We start from the raw sequence: 20,766 nt of genomic DNA, 5'->3' as shown, positions 1-20,766 counted from the left end.
ATAGCCTACCCACCAAAAAAAGTCCAGGACCAGATGGATTCACAGCTGAATTCTACCAGAGGTACAAGGAGGAGCTGGTACCATTCCTTCTGAAACTATTTCAATCAATAGAAAAAGAGGGAATCCTCCCTAACACTTTTTATGAGGCCAACATCATCCTGATACCAAAGCCTGGCAGAGACACAACAAAAAGAGAATTTTAGACCAATATCCCTGATGAACATCGATGCAAAAATCCTCAATAAAATACTGGCAAACCGGATTCAGCAGCACATCAAAAAGCTTATCCACCATGATCAAGTGGGCTTCATCCCTGGGATGCAAGGCTGGTTCAACATTCGCAAATCAATAAACGTAATCCAGCATATAAACAGAACCAAAGACAAGAACCACATGATTATCTCAATAGATGCAGAAAAGGCTTTTGACAAAATTCAACAGCCCTTTATGCTAAAAACGCTCAATAAATTTGGTATTGATGGAACGTACCTCAAAATAATAAGAGCTATTTATGACAAACCCACAGCTAATATCATACTGAATGGGCAAAAACTGGAAAAATTCCCTTTGAAAACTGGCACAAGACAGGGATGCCCTCTCTCACCACTCCTATTCAACATAGTGTTGGAAGTTCTGGCTAGGGCAATCAGGCAAGAGAAAGAAATCAAGGGTATCCAGTTAGGAAAAGAAGAAGTCAAATTGTCCCTGTTTGCAGATGACATGATTGTATATTTAGAAAACCCCATTGTCTCAGCCCAAAATCTCCTTAAGCTGATAAGCAACTTCAGCAAAGTCTCAGGATACAAAATTAATGTGCAAAAATCACAAGCATTCTTATACACCAGTAACAGACAAGCAGAGAGCCAAATCAGGAATGAACTTCCATTCACAATTGCTTCAAAGAGAATAAAATACCTAGGAATCCAGCTTACAAGGGATGTAAAGGACCTCTTCAAGGAGAACTACAAACCACTGCTCAGTGAAATCAAAGAGGACACAAACAAATGGAAGAACATACCATGCTCATGGATAGGAAGAATCAATATCGTGAAAATGGCCATACTGCCCAAGGTGATTTATAGATTCAATGCCATCCCCATCAAGCTACCAATGACTTTCTTCACAGAATTGGAAAAAACGGCTTTAAAGTTCATATGGAACCAAAAAAGAGCCCGCATTGCCAAGACAATCCTAAGTCAAAAGGACAAAGCTGGAGGCGTCACGCTACCTGACTTCAAACTATACTACAAGGCTACAGTAACCAAAACAGCATGGTACTGGTACCACAACAGAGATATAGACCAATGGAACAGAACAGAGTCCTCAGAAATAATACCACACATCTACAGCCATCTGATCTTTGACAAACCTGAGACAAACAAGAAATGGGGAAAGGATTCCCTATTAATAAATGGTGCTGGGAAAATTGGCTAGCCATAAGTAGAAAGCTGAAACTGGATCCTTTCCTTACCCCTTATACGAAAATTAATTCAAGATGGATTAGAGACTTAAATGTTAGACCTAATACCATAAAAACCCTAGAAGAAAATCTAGGTAGTACCATTCAGGACATAGGCATGGGCAAGGACTTCATGTCTAAAACACCAAAAGCAACGGCAGCAAAAGCAAAAATTGACACATGGGATCTAATTAAACTAAAGAGCTTTTGCACAGCAAAAGAAACTACCATCAGAGTGAACAGGCAACCTACAGAATGGGAAAAAATTTTTGCAACCTACTCATCTGACAAAGGGCTAATATCCAGAATCTACCAAGAACTCAAACAAATATACAAGAAAAAAACAAACAACCCCATCAAAAAGTGGGGAAAGGATATGAACAGACATTTCTCAAAAGAAGACATCCATACAGCCAACAGACACATGAAAAAATGCTCATCATCACTGGCCATCAGAGAAATGCAAATCAAAACCACAATGAGATACCATCTCACACCAGTTAGAATGGCAATCATTAAGAAGTCAGGAAACAACAGGTGTTGGAGAGGATGTGGAGAAATAGGAACACTTTTACACTGTTGGTGGGATTGTAAACTAGTTCAACCATTATGGAAAACAGTATGGCGATTCCTCAAGGATCTAGAACTAGATGTACCATATGACCCAGCCATCCCACTACTGGGTATATACCCAAAGGATTATAAATTACTCTACTACAAAGACACATGCACACGTATGTTTATTGCGGCACTATTCACAATAGCAAAGACTTGGAATCAACCCAAATGTCCATCTGTGACAGACTGGATTAAGAAAATGTGGCACATATACACCATGGAATACTATGCAGCCATCAAAAAGGATGAGTTTGCGTCCTTTGTAGGGACATGGATGCAGCTGGAAACCATCATTCTTAGCAAACTATCACAAGAAGAGAAACCAAACACCGCATGTTCTCACTCATAGGTGGGAACTGAACAATGAGATCACTTGGACTCGGGAAGGGGAACATCACACACTGGGGCCTATCATGGGGAGGGGGGAGGAGGGAGGGATTGCATTGGGGAGTTATACATGATATAAACGTCATGCACATGTACCCTAGAACTTAAAGTATAATAATAAAAAAAAAAAAAAAACATAATTCTTAAGGACCCTGGGACTATAAGAACAGCAAATAGGCATTGGTTTCAGCTTAGTCACCAGCTGCATTATTCCCGAAGAAGAAAGTCAGCTTGTCCTCTGAAACTTTGAAGCCAGGCACTGACTTCTCTTCTCTAGTTATGAAACTCCTAGATGGTATCATCTGACAACAGAAGGCCATTTCTTCTATATTGAAATTCTATTGTTAAGTGTGGTCCTGCCTTCATCAACTATTTTAGCTAAAATTTCTGAATAACTTGCTGTAGCTTCTCCATCAGCATCTACTGCTTCACCTTGCACTTTTATGTTACGGAGATGGCTTCTTCCCTTAAACCTCATAAACTTTTTAAATTTTTTTTTGAGACACGGTTTCACTCTTGTTGCCCAGGCTGGAGTGCAATGGTGTGATCTCAGCTCACTGCAACCTCCGCCTCTGGGTTTCAAGCAATTCTTCTGCCTCAGCCTCTCAAGTAGCTGGGATTAGAGGCATGCGCCACCATGCCTTGCTAATTTTGCATTTTTAGTAGAGATGGGGTTTCACCTTGTTGATCAGGCTGGTCTCGAACTCCTGACCTCAAATGATCCGCCCACTTCAGCCTCCAAAAGTGTTGAGATTACAGGTGTGAGCCACCACGCCCAGCCCTCATGAAGCAATTTATGCTCGCTTCCAACTTTTCTTCTGTGGCTTCCTCATATCTCTCACCACTCCAATTCAGCCTCCACAGAACTGGAGTATTAGGACCTTTCTCTGGATTAGGCTTTGCTTTAAGAGAATATTGTGGCTGGTTTGCTCTTCTATCCAAACCAGTAAAACTTTCTCCACATCAGCAATAAGGCTGCTTTGCTTTCTTACTCGTGTATTCACTGGAGTGGCATTTTTAATTTCCTTCAATAATTGTTTTTTGCATTCATAATTTGGTGAACTGGCGCAGGAGGCCCAGCTTTTGGCCTATTTTGGCTTTCAACATGCCTTCCTTACTAAACTTAATTATTTCCAACTTTTGATTTTAAGGGAGAGACCTGTGACCCGTCTTTTGACTTGAACATTTAGGGGCCATTGTAGGGTTAATTAATTGGCCTAATTTCAATATTGTTGTGTCTGAGGGAATGGAAGGTCTGAAGAGAGGGAGAAATACCAAGAAACAGCCAGTCAGTGGAGCAGTCAGAGTATACACAACACTTACAAATTAAGTTGATTAAGTTTGTCATTATGTGGATATGCTTTGTGGTACCCTAAAACAATTACAGTTGTAACATCAAAGATCAATGATAACAGATCACCATAAAGACATAATAATAATAAAACGTTTGAAATATTGCCAGTTACCTAAATGTGACACAGAGACCCAAGGACAGCACATGCTATTAGAAAAATGAATCCGATAGATTTGTGTGACACAGGGTGGCCACAGACATTCAATTTGTAAAATAAATGCAGTATCTGTGAAATGCAATAAAGAGAAACACAACAAAATAAACCACGCCTATATTTCTTTCTTTCCCAACTTCAGGTAAGCACGTAAGTATGTGACGCTTTGAGTTGCTGAAGACAAGTTTCTTCCACAAAGCCAAGTAAAAACAGCCAAAACCATGAGTAGAAACATGAAATTAAAATCTACCTCTATATGGCCTCTCCTGCACTATAACAGATTTTTATTTTTAAGCCATTTTGAATTTATTCTTCTCTTCTTTGCCCCTTAAAAGCATCCTACACTGATGTAATTTCACTATGATAATATTTAGTAAGTCATCCACAAACGGATGGCTTACTAAATTATTAATCATTATAGTGATTCACAATAAGGAAAGCCATTTAAAGATACAGCTCATATTTAAATATTAATGTTATATAGTTCTTAGTGAATTACACTAATCTAAACAATCAAGTTTCCCCACCTTACAATCACTCTAAACCCCACCCTATTATCTCTAAATCCTGCTAGTTCTCCATGCTTATTAACCTTTTAAGTCTCTAAAAGAGTTACTCATTTACCAATTGGCAGTCACTAACCTGGATTTGGCCATTCAAAAGTAATGACTCGATGATATGGCAACTCCATTTTTTCATTTTTAAGGAACCTCTATACTATTTGCCATAATGTCTATACTAATCTCTATTCCCAAAACAATGCATCAGGCTTCTCTGTTCTCCTCACCAACATTAGATTTTGTCTTTTTTATGACAGACAATCTATCAGGTGTGAGGTGCTATCTCACTATGGTTTTTAATTTGCATTTCCTTGAAGACTAATGTTGAGCATTTTTTCATACATCTGTTGACCATATATATGTCCGCTTTTAGAGGATACCTATTCAGGTGTTTGGCCCACTTTGTTTAAATTGGGTTATTTTTTTTCTTGATATTGAGTTACTTGAACTACTTATATATTTTGGATATTAACCCCTTATCAGAGGTATAGTTTACAAATATGTTCTCCCATTCCATAGTTAGTCTTTTCATTCTGTTGAATAAGTTCTGAAGATGTATTGCATGGCATGGCGACTATAGTTAAAAATGTACTGTATACCTGAAAATTGCTAAGAGATTAGATCTTAGATGTTCTAACAACAACAAAAAACGATAACTATGTAAGGTGATAGATACTTAGCTTGATATAATAATTTCACAATACATACATATGTCAAAAATAATGCCATATACTGTAAATATATGTATTATAGAGCTGGGTGGGAGGTGGGGGAAGAATTGGCTGGAAAACAATGATAAAAACCTGAAGCTAGAGCTACTCCTAGTGCTTGTCTTTTTCCTTCTGCAATTCATCATTTCTTCAAGGGACTATGTTTCAGTCAGTGTAATGAGCATCATTTTAGAATCAAATATTCCTGAATTTGAATTTCAGATCCTTCCCTTATTAGATGCTACATATCTTTTATGAAAATCAGTTCCCTCATCTCTAAAATAATAGTTCAGATTTCCTATATGTTTTGAATTTTAAACTGATGTAATCCCTATGAAAAACAAAACAAGACAAAACCCTGCAGAGTAAATGGCAGGTTTCCTTCTTTCATTCAATTAATTCACCAAATACTTAAAACTACACACTGATCATTAAGGAAACAAGGTTGCCTATAATCATTCTATACACTCTGGGTATCTTTTTCTCCCCTGTATGCATGAAACTATATGAGATTTTATCCAAGCTCTTCACCCTTCTAATACAACCACCCACATTCCCATTCCCCTTTAGCTGATGAATTATCCTCCTGGAAACAAAACAGTAATTAGTCTTCGAGTATTCACTTCCCTTTATCATTCAACCTCAGCTCCCTGCATGCGTTTCTACTGGGAGGTTAGAATGTGTTTCAGAGTTCTAATTAGTAATGACACTTTACACTTACAAAGATTTATCTTCTCCCATCACACATCCACATCCATGTCCATCACCTGAGACTTACAGACTTTAAAATGAGGTAAAAGGCACGGCAGTGAGAGGCAGCTGAGCAGAAAAGGTCAAGCAAAACTTGACTAATAACAAAGTACTCTTTCCTCCCATAGTCAATAGTTTAATCCTTCGATTTTCCTAGTAAGAAAGAGGTATTTCCTGATTAAAGAAGTCACTGTTCATCAAACAATCGCTGTATTAATGCACAGTGTAGGAAGAAGGCTATTTTTCATAAAATGTTTCATTAAAATAAAAATGATACAGGGACTTGAAAGCAAAAATACATTAACAACTTAGGGTATTGCATAATAGCTCAGAATTGTGTACTAAGAAGTGTTATTTTAATAACATGAGCACAGTAAAGTTGAACATTTCATATCCACTTTGGATGTGGTGGTGAAGTTTTTTTGCTTTTTGTTTTTTCTAAGCACAGAGGACCTCATAATGCCATTGAACAACCTAGGTTAAGTTTTGTTCTTAAATTGCAGACCACCTGCAACCCACACAGAGGTAAAATACATTAGCATAGCGTTTATGAGGGGGCTTTGAAATAAAATAACTAGATTATCAATTAAAGTGCTTATATGTAAAATTTGAGGAGGGAGATGAAAGTAAAAATAGATAAATCAGAAGCACTGGTAAATTCTTTAATTGCAAACTGTGTTTCAAGTGAAAAACAGCATATATAATAATGGTAACATTAATAGATAAATGGTAGGTACACAGATAAAGAGGTGATAAAGAGTTTCTGGGGTATCCGAAAATATATTCTGCCCAATCAACTTAAATACTTTTATCACTGAAGTTGGACCTAGAGAACACCATAAAAATCATTAAAACACGCGTGCACACACACGCGCACACACACACACACACACACACACACAGAGCTATCGGAGGGCAAAGGATTTTTGAGATTAAATGAAATTTCATTTTTTTAAAAAAGAGAAAACATGCAAGTATCTCTTAAAAATCAAGATAAAACAAGTATTTTCTGACTTCTCTTACTATACATACAGTTCAGAATTGGTTTCCAATAAGAATAGAATGAATAATCAACTTTTAATTAACCATGGGGGATTATCTTGATTTTGAGGACTTTAAACACTTGCTCTATCGACACAGCAGACACTTACTATTGACCATATCTAATCTAGTTAATTATACCTTTATCAACATGTTATATCCCCCTCATTTATTTATATATTTCAATATATACATTGAAAAGTTTTGAGACCCCAACTATATAACCATCTCCTATGCCTCAGATAAGACTTCAGAAGAACAAATCTTACAGAAAGATTTCAGTTTTCTCTATTCCAAGCCTAATTAATTTTCAATGAGGACATAAGACCAGGGATAAGGTGAGTCATCCTTGTTATTCCTCCTGAATTAGATAATAACTGTGACTTTATTATTTTATAGATGTTGATATATTTACGGAAGATCTGCTCTATGCATGGCAGTGACATAAACAAAATGTGTGAAATAAACACACAGGCCAACACATCATATATTTTCAACAAAACAAATCATTATGCAAAGGCAAAAGTAAATATGCTTTTTAAAATCAGTCAATTTGGCTCCTGCCGGATAATATTTAAATATGAATTCAGCATATATTTGCTGGGCTTCTACCATGTTCTAGCAATGAACATGGGAATTTACAGCAAACTCTCCATTCTCTCTATTCAAGTACATTGCATGTAATGGGAAGCTAGCAGGGAAAGGCATTCTTGCTCCCATGGGGTTCACATGGAAGGTCACAGTAAAGTACCGTAAGTTTGAAGTACAGAATTCAGGTATATTACCTCATCTTTGATTGGCTCCTCAAAGCCTTTAGCAATGACTGGTACAAGCAGTTAATGAACATTTGTTGAAAGAACTACTGTGCGCACTAACGAGCAATGAGGCTGAGAGAATAGGATTGTGTCAATGAATACAAGGCAAAAGTATTAACAGTTCGAAGTCACACACCCAAATATTTCAAACGAAAGGTAGATCTCCAGTCAAAACTAATGGCATCTTAGAAACGCAGTCCAAAAGTAAACTGTGAAGAACATAATGATATTAAATATGTTTCATACCAAGAAGGAATTTTTGGTAACTGCTTCATGGATACGAGTAAAACAAATCTTTAAGTAAAACCAGAAACATTATAACAGGAAAATATGATGTATCTAGAGTAAAATGTTTATATCAGGTCTGGCCCTACCATTTTTTAAAGCGTTCTCTTTGGGCAAGTAATTTCGCCTTTTTGAAGTTTATTATCCTATTCTAAATCAGAAATACTATCTACTTTTCAGGATAACTGTGGGACTTTATTAGGTAAATTAAAATTGACTATACGTGTTTTGTCAATTAACATGTCCCACAATGTGTAGTATATACATTTAAAAATATTACCATAGTATAATTCTTACCCTTTGATGATTCAAAAGTTTTACCTGGTATAAAGATAAGTTTAATAAGTAGCATGAAGCCAGGTTTTCTATCCTACATAGTATGATAAAGAGTGAACAAGATTAAAAATGTGCTTAATTTCAGCTGGTATCAGAATGCTCTAAGTGATTTATCTAAGTAAATAATTTTTTTAATCAAAAGCATGTAAATGTCACTGTTCAAAGCATCTGGGACATACCTCACTACATATATTAATCTTCACATAATCTATTCTTAGCATTTCTCTCATGCATGATAGCTAGAACATAGAAACTCAATTGCTCTCTTCAGGCAGTGATTAGTAGAGAATAATAATCAGAGAAAAATTAAGTGAGACAATGGATATAAAAATAATCAGAAAGCCTAGTATTAGAAGTGTCAGAGGCATGTGAATCACAGCAACTCCATCTTGGATAGCGGCTGGGTAAAATAAGGCCGAGAACTACCAGACTGAATTCCCAGATGGTTAAGCATTCTAAATCACAGGATGCGATAGGAGGTTGGCACAACATACAGGTCATAAAGACCTTGCTGATAAAACAGGCTGCAGTAGAGAACCCGGCCAAAGCCTACCAAAACCAAGATGGCCACAAGAGTGACCTCTGGTCATTCTCACAGCTCATAGTATGCCAGTTATAAAGCATTGGCATGCTAAAAGACACTCCCACCAGCACCATAACGGTTTACAGATGTCATGGCAACATCGGGAAGTTACCTTATATCATCTAAAAAGGAGAAGAACATTCAGTTTCAGGAACTGCCCACCACTTTCCCAGAAAATTCATGAATAATCCACCATTCGTTTAGCATATAATGAAGTAACAATAAATAGGCAACCAGCAGACCTCAGGGTTCTCTGCTTATGAAGTAGCCATTCTTTTATTCCTTTACTTTCCTAATAAACTTGCTTTCACTTTACTCTATGGACTTGCTCTGAATTCCTTCTTGCACAAGATCCAAGAATCCTCTCTTGGGTTCTGGATTCGGACCCCTTTCTGGTAACAGAGGTACCAAAAAAACTCGTTGGGAATGAACAAGTTAAAATAATAGAAAAAATGTCCCCAAGTCCTCTCATTAATACTGAGACCAAACTACAAGTGTGCTTATTTTCTTACATTGGGATCTATTCATATTATAATATAGGTTTTGCCATAATACATTGGCTGATTTTGCAAATAGAGACATGCATTTCTGATATAGCACCCTATTTGCATCCCTGAAAATCTCTGGGGTCTGAAAACTTGTGCAGTAAAAAATATCATACTTTATGGGAAAAGGCAGGATTAGAAGGCAAAACATTCAAAACCTGCAGAAAGCTGTAACCAAGCACTAACAAAAACCATACAAGTCTTAATTATAATACTAGCATAGTTAAATCTCTGCTGGTATTTGCACCTAGCTTTGGCACCCTCTATCAGGATGCAAGACCTGAAGGGCATTCACTTTAAAATGCAAACTGTGATTCACAGTGTAGCCTTTAAAAAATAAAAACAACAATGTAAACAAAAGCAAACATCATTTTTTCACCAGACAAAATGACTTCCCAGCTTCTTCAGCCGCACTTTCACTTCACCAGATGCCTATTACAGCGGAAATCAAGATGCTCTTAAAGCTACTAAGTAAATGAATACTTGAACTAAAGGAAGGGCCTTGAGTTAATTTTTTTCATGTTTTCTTAAAGTCTTTACAGCTTGCTAAGGCTTTCTCCTTAGTTGTAAGAAAGCCTGGCTCTTACTTAAAAAATTAATGAGCGGAGAAAATCATGTATGGATCAACACAATGTTTTGTTTTTTGTTTTGTTTTGTTTTGTTTGAGATGGAGTCTCACTCTGTCACCTAGGCTGGAGTGCAGTGGTGCAATCTCTGCTTGCTGCAATCTCTGCCTCCCAGACTCAAGTGATTCTCCAACCTTAGCCGTCCAAGTAGCTGGGACTACTGAGGCGTGCACCACCACGCCCAGCTAATTTTTGTATTTTGGGTAAAGACGGGGATTTGCCATGTTGCCCAGGCTGGTTTCAAACTTCTGATCTCAAGCGACCTGCTGGCCTTGGCCTCCCAAAGTGCTGGGATTACAGATGTGAGCCACCACTCCCAACCCATGGATCAACACAATTTCTGCATTATAACACAGCGACCCCCTGTTTATCAATGGTGTAACAAGATAAGATGCATCAAAGAAACAAACACTGTAGCAAAAAAGACCGAGTCCTATCTGAAATGTATTTAATGCTCCTTGCTATAAACGTGGGTGCCAGCCTAAAGAAGAACTTAAAATATCTGGGCAAATCACTCACTCTTAATCTCAGGAATGTCATCTATAAATTACGATCTAATCAAGATTCAATGAGATAGTGAGTAAAAATGCTCAACACAGCTCTCTGGCATAGAGGTGGTGCTCAAAAATATTAGTTCCTTTTTCCTTCCTTGGACACTGATAGAAAAATGTTAAAATTTTATATATTCAATACCAAAAATATTTTTTATGTAAGTTTTCAGGGTTTTTTTGGTGGAGGGGGGAGTTCTCCTGGTTTTTATTTTGTTTTGGTCTGCCAGTGCTAAAAAGAAAAAGAAATTATAAATAAAGCAGAGAAAATGATTTAAATGAAGAACATATAATGAAAACAAATTTTACCTACATACATCTGAGATTTTACCAAAATTCCAGAAGTATACTACACAACATTTGAAGCATAAATGGGGATGGAAGAACAAGATAAAGACAGATGACAAATAAAAGTGAAGAAATTATTCTGAAGAATTGGCCAATAAAAAGATCAACAGTTTCCATTTTCAAATTTATTGACATTTTTATCTAGATGTGCCATGAATACAGCAACTTGACATATAATTTTAAAAACAACAAGTTAAAAATTACTTAAAATGGGTGTACTTTTTCATTGATTTTTCCTATTTCTATTAAGATATAACCTTTTTTCCTGCTAAATAGACTTAAAACTTCATGTGGCACCTTCCTAACAGTTACTCAATTTGTATTTGTTACTAAGATCCTATTAATTCTTCCATAGACACATGTACCATGTCCACTTACTCCTTTTTCTTTTCTTCATCCTACACATGGCCAGTAGACATAAAAACAAACCAAAATTTAATCATGTTACTCTCCTGCCCAAACAATGGCTCCCAAAGATGTACACTAGAGTCAAACACAGCTTAGCCTCCAGGTCACTCTATCTTCTATTTCCACCACTATTTCCATAATTGAGTGCAGAGGCTCACCTTTCCAAACTGCTTCATGAATCCTTGGATTCATTAAACTGGATTATTTCTATTCTCCCAACACGCACCTCCCTTCTTACAATTTGTTCACTCATTATTTTTCTCCTTGTATTAATACTTTTCTCCACTTACTCTCACTATACTGAAGCCCTTTCTGTTTCACTGAGTGGCAAGGTAATGTCCTGGTAAGAGGCTAGGTTTTGAACTGTCCCAAATACAAACCCTCATTTCCAAGCAGTACAACCTCAGTTATTTAAACTCCCTATGTCTCATGGCCCTCATATATAAAGAAACAATAATCATTATAATAACAAGATAATAGAGGATTATGACAAGAGAGTCTGTCAGTAAATACAATCAATTTTAGCTCATTCTAGGCACTAAACTGCTAAGGACTCAGACTACTTAGTGTTTAATTAATTGTATGATATATTTTGTCATTTTATAATATTTTGTTGAACAAGTTCTGTATTTCTCTCATGCTTATTTGGGTTTTTTAATTTGTATTATTTGTTTCTGCAATTCTCGACATTGAATTTTCCACAAACATGCAAACTTTTAAACAAATGAATCAACAATACATCAAAAATAGGTATGCAACCAGAAGCTGGAAAATCTACTCCTAGTTCCAGATAACTACAAAAATAAGTGATATAGGCAAACTGGATAATTCTTCTGTACCTCAATTTCTTCATCCATAAAACCAAGCTAATAGTCCCTTGACTCATTGATAATCGTGAGTTACAAGACGACAGCACTTTGCACAAGTGGTCTGTACTGTTATAAGGTGCTGATAATGTACTCATTTTAAGGTCTCAAAAAGTGCTTGTTATTTGATTCACTGACAAAATGGCACAGAATTTAAATATATTTTACTCTGAGCTGAAGATACATTAGATTCATTTAAATAAAATCTATGAACAAGTTTGGTGTTAGGAGAACTGAAGAGTTTGGAGACTGGAGCTCTAGTAACTAACCCTTTTATTTTTCCATTTGATCTTTAGTAAGTCATTTATCTTAATTGCGTGGCCCATCCTAAGCCTCTGGGTGTTTAACATCAGCCTGATGTTGGTCCATAGAGAGGATTCGTGATACAAAAAAAAAAAGCGCATCATTCCTCAAAACCTTTTACTGCCATCTGCTGGCAAATTGTAAAAATAAATATGTGTTCCATCACTAGGACAATGAGTGACGCCCCCTGGAGTTGTTCTTCACACAACCCATGCAACCATTCCTAGTGATGTTGTCTAATGAAGTGTCTAGGACACAGCAGGTATTCTGTAAATGTTAGATAAATGAATAAATGATGAATGAGTCACCCTTATCAATAAGTAATCTCTGTCTCTGATATTGTTTTCTAATCACAGAGCAGCTTATGATGATTTTTTTTAAACTAAATAAACGTTTATAAACCACAGACAAATTTATCTGTACACACATTATTTCAAAACATAAACAAAGCCTAGCATAGTAGGGTTGACCTTTGGCAAGGTGCCTGCCTATACATATTTATTGCCACAATTGCTCCTCATGGCCGAGTATCAGAGTCAACTGGCCAGGTTTTATGATATCAGATTTTCAAATAAGCAAATAGTGGTTCTAACAGTGTAAGTTGCTTCTTCAAGGTTAAGAGACTCTTAGTAGCCTAGGTCTTCTGATACCAAATCCAATGAATTTTCTTCATCCCTGTGAGTTTTAATAAATCAAATGGTGCCAAGAAAGATTTGATCAGTGGACCTGAAATTCTTCAAACTATAATATTTTGATTGCCATGCTTATAAATATTCTCAAAATTCCCCATTATCTTTCTTAATGATTTAAATTCAAACATCTTGATTTAAAATCAAGATGTTTCATTACTACATAGCTTTGTAAAATGTCTTGTAATGTTTGATGAATTGTAAGTGGCACAAGTGAACATAGAAAACTAGGAAATACATTGATATCTATTTGGGATTAGTACTCTTATCATAACTGTAAATTGTTAAAAGTTATTAAAATAGTTAAAAGAGCACCAGAGAGAAGCACTTTTATTTGTTGAACAATTAGAGATAGTTTGACTCTATAAAATGCAGGAATATTACATTTAATAAAAGCATATAAGCACTGGTTGTATCTTAAAGTGTTCTCATATCATGTAATTTGGGAAATTAAAACAAATTTATAATCTTTGAAATAGGCCTATCCTCAGTTTAATTGGGATTGTATAAAGGGAACAATAAATTTAAAATTTAGGACAATAAAATTTGAAAAACAATGATAGTCCCTTGAGAAGTATATTCAAATTATTAAATTGATTTTGCACACATCAACCCTCAGGGGATTAATTTCATTTTGGGGGGAAATAATGCAATTTAGAATCACTCTATCAGTTATTGAGCACTTTTCTTCATTCTCTCAATAATTCATTGCTGTGAGAGATGACCCTGAAAAGAGATAAGTTACAATGATTCCCCAAATGTTAAAAGGCAGAGAATGCAGGAGGACCAGTTCCAGAGTCTTCAGATTGTCGATCCTGCTACTGTTTGCACTGCTTCCACACAAGGACAGGCAAAAACAAATCACACTGTTCAGCTTGGTCACTAGCCTCAAGATCTGTAGCTCATTTCTCAGTTTCCTTACAAACTAGCCCTATTTTTGAAAGAAGGCCATTTTATTTACAAAATCATATGAAGTCTAACTTTTGGTACTGAATGAAGTTCTTTTGTTTCATTAATTGCTTCTCTAGTAGGACAGTACCTCGGGGAGAAAATCAGCTCCCTGTGTCATTGAAAAGACTCATCTGACACTCTCGGGATCCGCCAACTTCCCTTCTTGCTCTGTGGGCTCCGATTCTACATTAACAGTGAGAAAATGCTCTGCTTAACTCTTTTGATATGAAGTAGGGAGGGAAATCCTCTGGGTTACTCTTTGACAATAAAGATATTAATTTACATCAGCCTCTCTTCCCCAAGTGCAAAAGAAGACCCAGTTGATTTAATAGAAACTTTGCATAAAGAGGCTGATAGCAAAGAATTAGAGCAGAGCAGATAGAAAAAGCATACGAGAGAGGCTGGAGCCATGTAACAGCCTAGACAGAGGATGAGTTTGTGGAGACCTCTCCTGTAATCTTCAAACTAGTGGACACTCACACACCTGTGCTCTATTTTTAGAAGGTACATTGCTTTAATGTACAATGACTTACTAGCACTTCACCAAAGAGAATAACTGTAAGCAGATGTCTGCTTTAACTCATCAACTGGGCAATTCACCCCTCCTTTCCTCAAGATTTTGGCTTAGGTAAGTGTTCTCAGTAGGTACATTTGAACTGGATTGCAAGAGAGATGAATAGCATTATTCTTACCTTCGGTTTTAGTGTAACAGTGAACATCCAGGAAAAATGTTTATTAATCATACCTGTTTAATTTTTAAAGGAAGAAGGAAGTGGTTTTAAAAATGTAAAAACTCTCACGAAAGCAATCCATACATACTACAGGTTGGGAATTTGAATATACAAAGATCCGAAGAGCAAATGCAATTAATCAGAAACTGAAGTTATCACTTGAGATTTATGATTACAAAGGTTGTGACCAAGTTTTGAACACAAAGGAAAAATAATTGCAAAAGTTACAGAATTACAGAATTTTCTTTCCATTGACAATTAAATTCAGACTTCACAATAACATTCTAACCTCACTTCATTAGACATTAATCTTGCAGTGGAAATTAGAGGTTTTTAAAGGAGTATTTCTGCTACATTAAAAAAAAAAGCGTCTTACTACTGTACAACAATAAGGTTGTGTTGAGAGTTACAAGTAAACTATTAGGCCTCGTTAGCTAATTATAGTATTGGCATTCACTTAAGTTAGTCAGTTTCTCATTTAATGTCATTTTCTCCTATTCAACTGCTTCAGTTCAAAACATTTTGACTCCTAAAAAGGGCATACATCATTGTTGCCTTTCCTCAGTCTAACCGCACACCACTTCCCAAAGCAATAATTCCAATCATGCTTCATAAAATCCCCTGCAAGTATGTTGTTGGACACATAAGTCAGCAAGCTGGGATTTTAGTATTTCTAAGGCAAGACCAGGGATCACTGACTGGTGGCTTTTCCATGGCCCTCTCTACAAGAGAATAAACAAAATTATGAGTTACACTAGGTCTATTTTTTTTTCAATAGCTCCCAGTGGTATGTCTGATACTTGCTGCTGCATCCTTAATTAGAGAACAAAACACTAGCATAGAGGAATTGGACTCCAGGATGAGGATCTCTACATCCAAGCATCTCTGACTTCATCAGAACACATGGCATAGAGGTACTATATATTGCTTTCCACCAAAGCTAGGTCTCTCTGAAATGTATCTGTGCCTCTATGAGTGCCACGCATTGTGAAATTGTACTAGATAGAGAGATCTTTACAATGATGGTCTCCTTCTACCCTGTTTCATTACACTGAATATGGGCTCCCCTTCAGAGATGCTTGTCTCAGAGTGCCTCTTCATAACCACCTTGTATCCTGACTTATAAATTAGCTGAATCACAATTTCACATCTGTGTTACATGTACACATCCAAATTTTATGTCTCTGTGTACTATTTAAACCTATATATCTAACATTTGTAGATTTCCTATGTCTCCAAATTCCAACACAGTTAGCCTCTGCAATGATAAATTCAGACTCCACAACTGAGAGATTTTTCTTCTCCAAACCACTCACAATGTAATCATAAGTCTGCATAAACTTGCTTCCTATTATGCCCTCATGCTGCCCCACACTAACTACACTTATTTAATTGCAGTTGTATTTAACTGCAATTTTCAGGGATTGTTTCCTAGTGCTCAGAAATACCTGTCTACGTTATAAATGAACAGTTAAACACAATCAGCAGCTATCTGAAAAATCAAAACAGCATATCTGTAGGACATATGTGTATGTTGATCTTTGCTTAAGAACCACTGAATTAACGAATTTGACTAGCATTTGCTTCAGATGGACATATCTGCAATTTTGCTAAGACTGAAATATTTCATACTCTATGTTAGGAAGGGAAAATGAGCAGAATCTTATCAAGACACTTTACAAACTATAGGAATCTCCAATATTTGCATACTAATTTCTGAACATTAAATCTGCATCCAATCGTGTCTCATCAGCCACTAACACTATAGCTGTGGGGAGGAGAAGGGCAGAGAAAGGAAGGCTTCACATCCAAAATGTCAAGCCCTGCTGAAGAATGATAGAAGGACTCCGTGGAAGAGCAGAAACAACCATCTTCTGGGCTTAAAATGGAGTTCTACCACCCCCTGCTGGACCAAACGAGCAATACAGAAGGGGCTAAAAATGCTTAGAACTGAATATCGTGGGGATATTTTAACTTGTCTTGTAATTTATTATATTCTTTTAAAAAACCAATTTCATGCAACACTAACAACATAACATTCTTTGCAATCATTACATATCTTAGAATTAGCGCTCTTTTGTTTTTCCTTTAAAGACTTTCACCAATGCATGTTTTAGCATTTTGTGTCCCTAATTAAACGTCCAAACTTGTCTGGACAGTTGAAAATGCTTCCATTTATTGTAAATATATTTCATGTGAATATTTACTCTCTAAACAGCCGGATAAATTGATATCTATCTCTCTAGAGACAAATAGTGATAGCTTCCACAAATTCCCTCTCAGGTTATTCTACCAGGCTATTCTTTTTTTTTTTTTTTTAAGAGATAAAAGCTCCCACCAGTTCTCCCACAACCCCAGAAATCCCTTACAGGTGTAATTACAATGTAATGTTACAAAATTATTCCACCTTTCTGTATTAATAAGGGGTTGGGGTCAAAATGAATGACTGCAACACATCCCCAGTTTTATCCATTTGCTTTCTTACACACAATATCCATGGCCCCTCTCTTAGTTTCCAACAGAAATAAGCCATCATCATTCACTTCATGGTCAGGAATTAGGGTTCGGGGAAAGGGGTGGAAAAAAAAAGAGTCTCCAAGAATCGAATGTCTTGCACACAACAGATATTCTGCAAATGAGTTTAACGCTGATAGTTTTTGCTGCTTCTGTAAAACACCATCGTGCCCTTTCTTTCCGCAACCTCAGATATTTCACTGTTAACACACACCAACACACTCATCCAATTTTTGATAATGAAAATAAGAGAAAGCCAAAATCCCAGAGGAAACAAAAAAAAGAAGAAGAAGAAGAAGTGGTTTCCCTGGATATCCTGCTCACTGATTGCCCTCTCCAATTCCCTATTTTCCCTTCTCTCAAGGGTCTCCACACAACAGATACAATTTTAGAGTCAGCTAGGAGAAAGGACCAAAATAATAATAACAACAATAACTGTAACTTTAGTTCTTTCATTTAATTCTTCCTGCGCCTCCCTCTTTGCCTCTCTTGGCCGGGTGGAAGGGGGAGGGAAAGTAAATGCAATAAAGCACCACACTCCTACCTTGCCCGCTACTGACAAGCAACCCGAGCAGGTAGAAGGAGAGGAGGAGGCTCATGTTCAGGACGTGACACCGGTGGACAGTTTCAAAGTTAGTAAGTCCAGCCTGGAGAGAGAACCTTTCGCTGCCCCGGCCGCCTCTGCGAGAGCCGCCGCCGCCGCTCCCGCGGTGCCCCAGCCGCCCGCAGCCCGCGCGCTCCTCCTCGCAAAGTGACTGCAAGCTCCGCTCTTGCCGCACTATATCCAGGCAGCAGCGGCGGCAGCGGCGGCAGAAGCAGCAGCAGCGGCCGCCGCGGCGGCAGCAGCAGAGCCGGGAGGGGAGGGCGGCGGGGCGGGGGCGCGGCGAGGGGAGGTGCGGCCGAGGCGTATCCCTCCGCGCCGCACGGCGGCCGCTGTCCCGCGAGGCTCGCGGTCCCGGGATTCGTCCGCAGTCTAACTGGAAGCCACAGGTTCGGTCCCCGGTGCCTCCAACTAGAGGGGCAGCTGCGATCGCGAAGGCGCCACTCGCCCGCCGGCCATTCGCACGTTCATGGACTCCCTGAGCCGAGAAGGGCGTGGGGATGGGGTCCGCCTGGAGCTCCTTCACAGCTGCCAGCCGCCTCGGGGCGACTGAGCTGATGCTGAGCTGAACTGAGCTGAGCTGATGCTGATGCAGATGCTGATGCTGATACTGATACTGATACTGCAGGCGGACGCCCGGAGCGCGCGCCGGCTCAACGCGAACGGGGGATCTGAGGGCGGGCGGTGTGCCCCGCGACTCTTACTCCTTTTGGACGTGGGAGGAGGGAGATTCTTGTCTCTCCGTGGACCTCCTTCTCCCTCTCTTGCTCAAACCTGGAGCAGGCTGGCACCTTGCGCGGCTGTCCCCTTCCCACGCTCCCCACCCCGCCGCGACAGAGGGGAAGCAATTGTACCCTAAAGTCTACACTGTCTATCTCCTCAGGCGCTAAAGGGTGGGCGGAAAAATAATGTACAGAATGTTTCCTCTACATCTCGACCCATTACTGTTGGGAACGGCACCTTAAGGAAGAGACACTGGGGAGGAGGCGAGCCGCGGAAGGAGCTGCGTTCAACTCAGCCTCCGCCTCAACTGTGTCCTTAGAGGCCTGAAGTCTCTCCTGGCCTCACTCCGCGGGCTCTGCCCTGGGTTCCAGGGAGCTGCACTGCCAGATCCCCGCCAGGGGTGCACCGAGGGAGGACTGCAAATGTGCAAAGATGAGTTGGGGCGGGGGGCGGGGGTGGGTGGAACCTTCCCCAGATCAGTGCCCTACCCCCAACGCCCACATACCCCCGTGTGTGAAAGTGTAAATTGAAGTGAGGGAGCCGTGGCAAGCGCCCAGAACGAACTCTCTGCTCCTTAAGATTGGGGCTTATCGTTATTTCTCCTAGAAGGATAGGAAAACGTTTGTGAAATTAACCTCACCTCTCCTGCAAGAGCGGTAAAGAGGCAGAATCACCGGCCCGGCCCGGGGGAGCCCATGTCAATATGGCCCGGGTTTACCGCGACCTGCAAAAGCTGACAATGGGTTCTTTCATCTGCTCTTTCCCTCTGACTCCTTAGAGAACTCAGCTGCCCCGCCCCAGACTCCACAAGGACCCTAGCTCCTTCCTTATCAGTGAAGACATAGAAATAGCGGGGGTGGGGAGGATATAGAAATGTTGTAGAGCTCAGAGTCCAGCCCCAGCCTGAGGATTTCATGCCGAAATGGACGTTGCATTGCCTTCAGGGAGGGCAGGGGGCAAGAGAGTAGACACAGGCTAATATGCATAGGGGAGATACTGTCTGCGATTTGTCCTTGCCGGGCAGAGCGCTTTATACAGATGATTCACCCACTTGGCATCCTGGGATGGGGTTATCAGAAAGAGAGGAGGGGAAAGGCGGCCCTCAACTCACGTCATGGTTGAAAAGCAATGGCCCTCTCAGCACCTCACCGCTGGAGAACCTCTTCTTTCCTCTTGATCTCATAGCAGACAAGATATTTAGAAAATTATTTTGCCAAGGTACCCTTCTCACACCCTTTACTGGTTCTGGAATGTGCTAACCACACTGAAGTAAGCTCATGGTCAGCTCTTTGCAGGAAAGGGTGGAAGTAGCCCATTTATAGATGTGAAAGACCAGTGACTCATTTATTTACTCCAATTCTTTATTCCTCTTGGGCATTGATAAATGCTACCCGGTAGGCCTTCTGCGTCCACAGTTCTGCATCCTCAGATTCTACCAACCATGGATGAAAAATAACTTTAAAAAATGAAACAATACTACAATCAAAATAACATAACTAAAAAAATACAGCAAAGTGACTATTTACAAAACATTTGCATTATATAACGTATTACGCCTAATCCAGAGATGATGTAATATTCAGGAGAAGGTTATATGTAAATATTATGCTGTTTTATATAAGGGACTTGAGCACCCAAGGATCTGTGACAGTACTGGAACTAGTCCCCCTGTGGATACCAAAGAATGACTGCAACACACACACACACACACACATACACACACAATCACAGAAGAGAGTTAAAAGGATACTCCCTGTGTCAAATAGCATCTTCACACAACCTGCAATTTTTCAGCCTGACACTGGGAGTGGCCAAGTGCCTATCATACACACACATACATGCACACCTGTTAATCAGCTGG

General features: G+C 38.9%; 1 protein-coding gene across 3 annotated transcripts in view; it reads right to left on the bottom strand.

The window, feature by feature from the left end:
- Positions 1-18,419, bottom strand: part of NCAM2 (neural cell adhesion molecule 2) — a 572,054-nt gene extending 553,635 nt beyond the window's left edge. For all 3 annotated transcript variants that reach the window (XM_033232201.1, XM_033232202.1, XM_033232203.1), the window contains exon 1: positions 18,126-18,419. In XM_033232201.1, the coding sequence (XP_033088092.1) occupies positions 18,126-18,180 (55 nt within the window). In that variant the 5' untranslated portion in view covers positions 18,181-18,419. The remainder of the gene's footprint in view (positions 1-18,125) is intronic.
- Between the last annotated feature and the right edge of the window lie 2,347 nt (positions 18,420-20,766).

Source organism: Trachypithecus francoisi, unplaced genomic scaffold (genome assembly GCF_009764315.1).
Source record: "Trachypithecus francoisi isolate TF-2019V2 unplaced genomic scaffold, Tfra_2.0 Lachesis_group14, whole genome shotgun sequence".
Lineage (NCBI taxonomy): Eukaryota > Metazoa > Chordata > Mammalia > Primates > Cercopithecidae > Trachypithecus > Trachypithecus francoisi.
Note: the sequence above shows the minus strand (reverse complement) of the source record. Positions and strands in the feature narration are given on the sequence as shown.